This window comes from Dermochelys coriacea, chromosome 3, assembly GCF_009764565.3.
Source record: "Dermochelys coriacea isolate rDerCor1 chromosome 3, rDerCor1.pri.v4, whole genome shotgun sequence".
Taxonomy (NCBI): Eukaryota; Metazoa; Chordata; order Testudines; family Dermochelyidae; genus Dermochelys; species Dermochelys coriacea.
The window spans coordinates 62,848,772-62,858,494 of NC_050070.1; the positions used below are offsets into that span (position 1 = coordinate 62,848,772).

At 45.2% G+C, this 9,723-nt stretch overlaps 1 protein-coding gene across 2 annotated transcripts in view; it reads right to left on the reverse strand.

Annotated features, from left to right (window-relative positions):
* Nucleotides 1–5,170, reverse strand: part of ELOVL4 (ELOVL fatty acid elongase 4) — a 63,871-nt gene extending 58,701 nt beyond the window's left edge. The window contains exon 1 of one of the 2 annotated variants that reach the window (XM_038393579.2): nt 4,777–5,170. In XM_038393579.2, coding sequence (XP_038249507.1) covers nt 4,777–4,876 — 100 coding nt within the window. In that variant the 5' untranslated portion in view covers nt 4,877–5,170. Of the gene's footprint in view, nt 1–4,077; nt 4,164–4,776 lie in introns of those variants that run through there. The other variant, XM_038393580.2, reaches the window with a different exon arrangement.
* Nucleotides 5,171–9,723: the final 4,553 nt, after the last annotated feature.

Consider the following 9,723-nt stretch of genomic DNA (forward strand, 5'->3'; position numbering starts at 1 on the left):
GAGTCTGATATGGAGTGGAGTGTGGACTATTTGACAATTTTGATTTCACAATCAACATCAAGAAGATAGAAGTGATATACCAGCCTGCACCAGGAGAGCTTTACGTAGAGCCTACTACCGCAGTGAATGGCCAAACGCTCCAGGCAATGGGCAAGTTCATCTATGTTGGCAGTACACTGTCACATGCCGTTCACATTGATGATTAAACCAATGCCAGATCTGCCAAAGCAAGTGTCACCTTTGGCAGATTACAAGCAAATGTGTGGGAGTGCAGACGCATTAGTCAACAAACAATTCTGAAAGTCTACAAAGCCATTGTGTTTGCATGCACTTTGATGTATGCATGTAAAAATGAACGGTATACAGACACCAGGTTATGAAGCTGAATCGCTTTCATATGGGCTTTCTGAAAAAACTGATGAGGATCAAATGGCAAGACAAGTTTCCAGATACTGAGGTTGTCATACAGGCTGGTATTCCAACCATCCATACTCTCATGAAATCAGATGAAATGGGCAGGCTATGTCACCAAAATGTCAGACGAGCGACTGCAAAAGAAGATCTTTTATGGTGAGCTAAAGGAGGGAAAACGCTCTCAGGGAGGCCAGAAGAAATGTTTCAAAGACTCCCTCAAGTTATCCTTCAGGCATTTCACCACTGACCCAGAGTTTTTGGAAGATCTCACTCGTGATCGTTCTACTTGGCAAAGTCTCATCCATACCAGAGCTACTGTCTATGAGCAGAGAACTACTGAGACAGAGCAGAAGCACCAGCAGTGTAAATGTCACAACAGCGGCATGTTAATCACGTAACTCATAGTGGCATCTCTCGTTCAGTGTGCCACAGACAGTTCAAAGCTCAAACTGGCCTGATCAGCCACTCATTCACAGAAACCAAACCAATCAGTAACGTCGTGGTCATCTTTGAACTTGAAGGACAAACAACAACTTTGCCCTATAGTGACACCATGAAAAAAGTACAATTGGGATTATCACAACAGTGTTTCATCCCAGGACAGATTAAACTGATTTTTAAAAATACAATATTTTTCTCTTCCTGGTGATCTTATGACAGGGTAGAGCTGAGGTAGCACAGGAAGTCTATGCCAAAATTGAGAAGTGAGCCAAGATATCCCTGGTCCCAGTCCTGGATTTTTGGGGCCACAAAAGGAAAGAAGGCTGGCAACATTGCAAATTGGCAGGAAGGTCTGGTTGTGCAATACAGTAGAACCTCAGTTACAAACACTTCGGGAATGGAGGTTGTTTATAACTCTGAAATATTTGTAACTGTGAAGTTGAACAAAACCATTATTCTTTCAAAAGTTTACAACTGAACATTGACTTAATATAGCTTTGACACTTCACTATCCAGAAGAAAAATGCTGCTTTCTCTTTATTTTTTTAGTAGCTTGTTTAACACAGTACTGTACACAGTACAGTACACAACACTGTACTGTATCTGTTTATTTTTTTTGTCTCTGCTGCTGCCTGATTGATTGTATATATCCAGTTCCAAATGGGGTATGCGGTTCACTGGTCAGTTTGTAACTTTGGTGTTTGCAACTCTGAGGTTCTACTGTATGAGGAGAGGTGAGAGTTGGGATGCCTGATTACAAATGAGGGGGAAAACAGAAGGTAATGTGGGAAGGCTGGAATAAACAACGAAAGCTCCCTGGGTAGGACTTGTAACGGGAATACCATTTCTTCATTTGTGTATTGTTCCTGCAGTGAAGTTTCAGTATGGCTTATTCATTAATACTTATCCATGGTATCGCTATTTGGGCAACATCGCTACATGGTATAGTTTCATCATACACTGTGCTGTGAAATGTGATTGCCTGGCATAGTTTCTTCTGTGTCGGTTACTGAACAACATCACCGCTATGATTCTTCAGGACATGATGGTGGTAAATTCATGATTTTAAAATGGATTAGTTTAGAGAGAGGGGCATCCAGATGCTCCATGCCTTTCTTCCCCAAGTAAAAGCATATACAGAAGAGCAGTGAACTGAGCAAGACTGCCACAAATCCATACACTGAATTTGGTGCATTGTCATGTCTTATCTGATGACACAGCATTTTCATGTGATGACACTAAAGTTGTCATGAATTGAACCATCATACACAGACTACATAACAACATGAGGCAATTTTTTTTATGTTACTGCATTTGATTGTGACTAGGGCCCCCTTACACCTATTGCCACTATATAAATAAGAAATACTAAATGATTATGGTATGGCTTAGGCCCCTTCCAAGATTGTCCTCCCAGGGAGCCTCCAAAAATAATAACCTGATAGTCATAACAAGATACGTTTCTCCCCCTCTCCAATGTAACTGACCTTTAAATTTTTTCAAATCCTAAATTACAATACTATTTCATTACCAGCAATTAACCAAACAATAATGAAAAATTATTGAAGATCTAATTAGAAAAAAGCTCAGCATTCTTTTAGAAACATCAAAAGGGCATCTATTATTGCCTATGGCACAAAGAAACTGCATCATGTTAGAAAAAGTTTTTTATAATATGCAGTTTTAACAGAAGACAGCCATCTCTTTTGCTGCTTTTTTTTGTAATCACCCTTTCCTCAGGTTTCCTTTCTTCCAGCTCTGTCTTTTGATCACTACGGTTATTGTATTGTGCCAGAGTAGCCAGTAAAAAAAAAAAAAAAAAAAACAAACACACCACATTCAGTAGGCAGGAAAACTAAAAAAATCCTTCTCCCTAAAAAGCTGTAAGGAGACCCCTACCATCATTTTCTTCCAGTCTGACTATAGCACTGATTAGGGAGAAGAGGGTGCCTTTCATGTATTACATGGGTATATGCAAATGGATTCAGTGCAACACACGCTGGCTGATTGCAATGCATTTCTGCTGCAGCTTTTCCATTTGATCCCATCTTCTGGAAGATTTGAAACAGAGATGAGTGCATAGGATTAATTTAATATTTAAAATATGTCAAGGTAAAACCAGAAACTAGGGTAGGAAGGCAGATCACGAAATAAGCTGTCTATATGTAAAACATAAGCTTAATTTATTATTTGACAGATGGCTGTAGGTGGGTGTCTGCAGAGCAGGAAGAGGAAAGGCAGCTGATGAAGTAGCGAGTTCCCAGGATCTGTAACCAAGGCTCCATACATTATCACTGCACAGCTGTGGAAGCCATTGCCTGTTACAGACAACCAAAAAAATCACAAACTAAGAATAAACAGATGCATTATTGTCTTTCTGAGCCTGAAGCTTGCCTGGAAAAGCAATTCTGAGAAGTGTGGACCTATCCCATGTCATATCATTGGGATAACTCTGCACCCTGTGACTCTTTAAACATCAATTACTGTTAACTATTTCACCGCTAATCATTTTAGCAGAAACATCCACCTAACAGGCCTGTCCCAAAACTGCAAGCTGCTTCCTACCTTTCCCAAGGTTCCAAAACTTCCAGCTTTCCCCTTCACAACTTCTACGTTGTAGCTGTGAGTTATCAATACAAAAAAAAAAAAAAAAAAAAAAAAAAGGTAGCACAAGGAAGATGTGGGAACACCCATATAATGGAATACGGTGATTTTAGTTTAGTTTAAAAATAAACAGAAAAGCATGTCCCTATTTATTTTGCAAAACAAAAAAACCCCTGATTTGTAAAATTTGGAAATTATGCAGCAGTATCATTTAGATTGCCAGAGAAACCACATGCTAATTGGTGAATTTAGGTATATCATGCCATGGAATATATGGGTCTTGTTTATCGCTACTATCAAATTCTAGGCTATATCAACATATAACCAAGAAAGTAAATTGGGGGGGGGAGGAGGAAGTGAACTAGAAGTTCACTTAGCAATAAAATTCCAGAGTACCAATACTATGATTGCTACTGAATAGAGACTCACACAGCATTTAATATAGTCATGAAAGTGAGCTAAGATGCTCCCACTATCTTGAACCATAATATATAATTCAGTAACACCTAGGAAATATAGGGTGAACAGAAGCTCATGCACCAATAAGCTCTCAGTAACTGAACTGGGACCCTTAATAGAGAAAGCTGAGGCAGAAGAGACTACTATTTCATAATTTACCTGCAGGAATGGAGGGCACCTTCCTCTTTTCCTCACCCCCACGGACTGGCTAAAACCAGAACTGTTCAATGCACGATTAAGGGACTGAGAATCCCTGTCTGGAGGAATGGAGCCATTTTGACCGCTGTACGACAGTGACAGTGAGGAAAGGGGGAAGACAGGGAGGGACAGCCTCTCTCCAGAGTGGCCTGGAAGATGAAAGGAGGGTAGAACGGCGGGAGACCGTAGGCATGGCAGGGGCAGGTGAAGAGTAGCAGGGGACAAGACAGCAGTAAAGAGGGAGAACGGGGGTTGGCAAAGGAAGACCAAGTGGAGAGCGAGGGATAACGGAAGAGGAATGCGGGGGGGGGGAGCTGAGGAGAACAGGGGAGGGGACCAGAATACAGCAGAAGGCGCTCGATACAGGCAGGTTCCATAAGAGCAGGGCAGGGCAGGAGATCCCCAGCGGATGGTAATAGGGGCTGGAGAGCTAACAAAGAGCGGAGAACTGGGGCAAGGCAGACACGGGGTGGGAAGCAGAGGCCAGGCGGGAAGCGTTGGCGGGGGCTAACGGGAGCATTGACGGGGCACCGTGGAGTCTAGGAGGGAGCACAGGCTGGGGCCCGACGGGGGTGGAGGGCAGCAGAGTCGGGGCACGGCGCTGGCTGCAGCGCAGCGGAGGCTGGGTAACGGCAGGTGCGTGCAAGCGGCGCCGGGTACCTCGGATGCTCCAGCTCCAGCGGTAGAACTCGAGGGTGTCGTTCAGCAGGCTGGACGCGAGGCCCGTGGCCCGGCCCGGCTGCTCGGCGGCGGATCCCATGGCGAGCAGCAGCAGAGGGGTGTGGGGCGAGTGCGCGGCGGTGCCTCTGTGCCGGAGCTGCTGCTGCTGCTGCTGCTCGCGCCGGGCACGTAATTTAAGTGTGTGCCGCTGCTGGGTCTCCCGCCGCAGACTCCGCCTCGCGCGGACCGGCCTGTGCCCGCGGGCAGGGCGCGCGGGCGGGCGCAGCGGAGCAGGCGCCGGGCTCCGAGTCCGCCGGCTGGGGACGGTCCGCGGCGCTCGGCTCGAATCACGTGACCTGGCCGGCAACCTTCTCCCCCCCGTCTCGCCGCAGCGCTCCGCAGACACCGCTCCATCACCGGCCGCGCAGGCGCACACGGCCTGGGGCAGGGGCGGACGCCGGGGAGTGGTCGGTGCGGGGACAGGGTGCCGGGGTTGGGGCAGTTCCCAGCCCCCGCCCGCCACGGTCCCTCCTCCCTCTTGGCAAGGTGGGACCGGCCTGCTGCTGGGGACCCCTAGGTCACCTGGTCCCGCGGGGACTGAGTATTAGCTCATCCATCCCGGGCAGGGGTTTGTCTGACCTCCGGCTTGTCCCAGTGCTTCCCCACCCTGACAGCACGTTTTTCCTAAAGGCCAACCTAAATCCCCAGGCTGCCATTTAACCCCGGGCGTCTTGTCCTGCCCTGGGTGGCTCGCCCTCCCCTCTGTGTGGCAACCTTGTCTGTACCTGCTGACTGTTACCATGAATCATAGAATCATAGAATATCAGGGTTGGAAGGGACCCCAGAAGGTCATCTAGTCCAACCCCCTGCTCAAAGCAGGACCAAGTCCCAGTTAAATCATCCCAGCCAGGGCTTTGTCAAGCCTGAAGCCTGGCTCCCCCCCTCAGCCCTCCGGACCAAACAACCCCCTGTTGTTTTTCAATCGCTCCCCCTAGGTCATGTTTTCTAGACCTTTCATCCTTTTTGTTTCAGAGTAGCAGCCGTGTTAGTCTGTATTCGCAAAAAGAAAAGGAGTACCCGGGGCACCTTAGAGACTAACAAATTTATTAGAGCATAAGCTTTCGTGAGCTAAGTGAGCTGTAGCTCACGAAAGCTTATGCTCTAATAAATTTGTTAGTCTCTAAGGTGCCATGGGTACTCCTTTTCTTTTTGCATCCTTTTTGTTGTTCTCCTCTGGACTGCCTCTTATTTGTCCACAGCCTTCCCAAAGTATGGTGCCCAGAACGGGACACTGTACCCCAGCGGAGTCTGTACGAGTGCTGAGTAGAGCGGAAGAATTACGTCTCAAGTCTTTCTCCCGGTACTCCTGCTAATACGTGCCAGAATGATGGTCACTTTCTTTACAACGGTGTTACATTTTTGACTCTTATAATGGATCATAAACTAAATAACCCCCCAGTTCCTTTTCCACAGTACTCTTTCCTAGGCAGTCGTTTCCCATTTGATGTATGTTCAATTGATTATTCCTTCCTAAGTGTAGTATTTTGCATTTGTCCTTCCTGAATTTCATCCTATTTATTTCAGACCATTTCTTTAGTTTATCAAGATCATCCTGTCCTCCAAAGCACTTCTAACCCCTCCCAGCTTCGTATAGTCTGCGTATTTTATAAATATACTCTCTATGCCATTATCCAAATCATTTATGAATACATTGAATAGAACTAGACCCAGGACTGATCCCTGCAGGATCTCACTTGATATGCCCTTCCAGCTTGACTGTGAACCATCGATAACTACTCTCTGAGTATGCTTTTCCATCCAGTTGTGCACCCCCTTACAGTGTTTTCATCTAGGTTGTATTCCTAGATATTTATGAGAAGGTCATGTGAGACAGTATCAAAAGCCTTACTAAAGTAGAGAGGTTTCAGAGTAGCAGCCGTGTTAGTCTGTATTCGCAAAAAGAAAAGGAGTACTTGTGGCACCTTAGAGACTAACACATTTATTAGAGCATAAGCTTTCGTGAGCTACAGCTCACTTCATCAAATGCATCCGATGAAGTGAGCTGTAGCTCACGAAAGCTTATGCTCTAATAAATTTGTTAGTCTCTAAGGTGCCACAAGTACTCCTTTTCTTTTTGTAAAGTAGAGAGATATCACATCTACTGCTTCCCCCCACCCCCACCCCAATCCAAAAGACTTGTTATCCTATCAAAAAAGGACATTAGGTTGGTTTGACAAGATTGATTTTTGACAAACCCTTGATTGTTTGAATATTTGCTCCATTATGTTTCCTAGTACCGAAATTAAGCTGACTGGGTTGCCTTATTCCCCTTTACCTTGATAGGTACTATATTTGCCCTTTTCCAGTCCTCTGGGATCTCACACATCCACCACAAATTCTCAAAGATAAACTTCTCAAACTTTTGATCAATATGAAACATTTAGTAGAAGGATACTGAACTAGATGGACCACTGGGAGGTGGCAGATCCCAGTTTAAATCCCTTCTCCCACTCAGGTAGAGGGAGCTCTTCCATATCCCAGGTGAGTACTGTAACCACTGAGCTAAAAGTTATAAGGGAGGGCCTCCCCTTTCCCTGCCCCCTGGGCCAGCCACAAGGGCCCAAATTGGTAGGTGAGCTGGGCCTTACAGTTGAGTTAGGCAGAGGAACATGCATCTACACCCCTGGTTCATGCATCACTCTGGGGCTTAGGCATAGGGCTGCAGTGCATATGTGCAGAAGGATAGGCACCGAGGAACTTCTACTGAAAAAAATGTAGGGTTTTTTTTTTTACTTTTATCAGAGGCTTTTATTTTAAACCAACCAAACAATAAAGGTACAGTTTACATTGAGAACTTAGTTTTAGACAAGTCAGGCTTTTCAATTATTTGTTAGCAGTCATAGGTGGGACCCACTCCTATATCTTTTTACGCATTGTAGAGAAAGGGACATACTGCCCAGGAGTGCCACTCAGATTGAAGTGGCTGGGCAAGTTTGGGTACCTAGAGGGCTTGGTCAGTGACTGGAGGATCCCAGGTGCTTCAGAGGAAGATGCAAGAAATCCTTCTTGCAAAAGTAAGTTACGGGCTTATCTCCTGCAAAGAAAAGTTTCCTCTCCACTCCTCTCAGACATTTGCATATTTCCTGAATCCCAGGTACTTATCTCTCTGAAATAGTGTACTAATCCTTTAAATGATCGCCTGGAATGTAATCAAGGAGGCCCTGCCATAGGGCTGGGCTATATAAAGAGGAAGAGGCAACAAGGTGGAGAATAAAAGTCATGCAGGTTATAGTTTGTGTGTATAGTCATGCAGGTTGTTTGTGTATTTCCTCAGGGTCTAGGCTAGCTTGAGGCTTTGTTTTGGACTTTAAATTTGGGAGCTGTGAACCAGGGTCCTGAGATAAGGGCCTTTGAACTATTGTTCCAAGTGCTCCTTCCCTGGGCTATATTAAAGGAAATACACTTATTCTGATTAGTTTGTTTTGGTTTCTCATTGACTTGATCTGTGCAAGACGATTTATTAATGGTGCATTGGGAGGAAAATTTAAATGAGGTGTATTTGCAGTGCCACTGCTGGCCATAAGAGGCCCACCCCTTTACAATATCCCTTTCAATCCTTTTAAAAAAAAAAAAAGTTGCTACTGATCTTCTAAGATGTCTCAGTCCAGAAATTCTTCAGCTTGCTTTTGGTTTGTTATGATAACTCTCTATAGGATGAAAAATCTTATAATTTGCAGACCACCAGTAGTGTGTGATTAGAAAAATAACAAAAATTTAACAGAGCATAGATTTCTGCAGAATTTGACATCTTGTTTGTATGGAAAGATGAAAACTTTTCATTGGCTTTCTATTGGTAGTTCCACATTTTTTTTTCCTTTTAAGGAATCAATTTTCACAGTTTGAGGTCTTCTGATTTAACCAGTGGAGTTTATAAGCTACTTGTATTGCAACTATTAATTTGTATATCTCACAAACTCTACTGGTGATGCCAGCAGAGCTTGTATGCTCTTTGAATAAACAAGTGCAAACTGGTCTGCACAGGAGTTGCAATAATGCATCTGTTCTATACTTAAATAAATTTCAGTTGGCTTAAGGGAACTTTCTGCTGTATGAGCTCAGTATGCAATATTCAAATCATTATAACAATTAAAATATTCGCAAAAAGAAAAGGAGTACCGGTGACACCTTAGAGACTAACAAATTTATTAGAGCATAAGCTTTTGTGAGCTACAGCTCACTTCATCGGATGCATTCATCGGAAATGCATCCGATGAAGTGAGCTGTAGCTCACGAAAGCTTATGCTCTAATAAATTTGTTAGTCTCTAAGGTGTCACCGGTACTCCTTTTCTTTTTGCGAATACAGACTAACACGGCTGCTACTCTGAAACCTGTAATTAAAATATTACTAATTACAATGCATTTTGTCTATATGTGTCAAGTGCTTTACTATGCATGGCATAGTTTGCTCCATTGTTAGGGCTGCCAGGTGTCCGGTTTTCAAAAAGGGACCCTGGTGGCTCCAGTAAGCACCGTTGACTGGGCAGTTAAAAGTCTGGTTGGCAGGGCTGGCAAGCTTCCTACCTGGCTCTGCATAGCTCCTCAGCTCCCATTGGCTGGGAATCGCAGCCAATGGGAATTGAGGGGGGTGGTGCCCGTGCATGGAGGTACCATGCAGAATCGCCTGGCCATGCCAAACCCTAGGTGCAGAGGGACATGTCACCACTTCCGGGGAGCCCCCGGAAGTAAGCACTTCCCAAAGCCCGCACCCCCTCACACACCCCAACCCCCTGCCCCAGCCTGGAGCTCCCTCCTGGAGCTCACAGCCATGCCGCAGCCCTGAGCCCCCTCCTGCAGCCAAACTTCCTCCTGGAGCCTGTACCCTGCATCCCCTCCTGCACCCCAGCCCTGAGCTCCCTCCCACATCCAAACTCCCTCCTGGAGCCTGC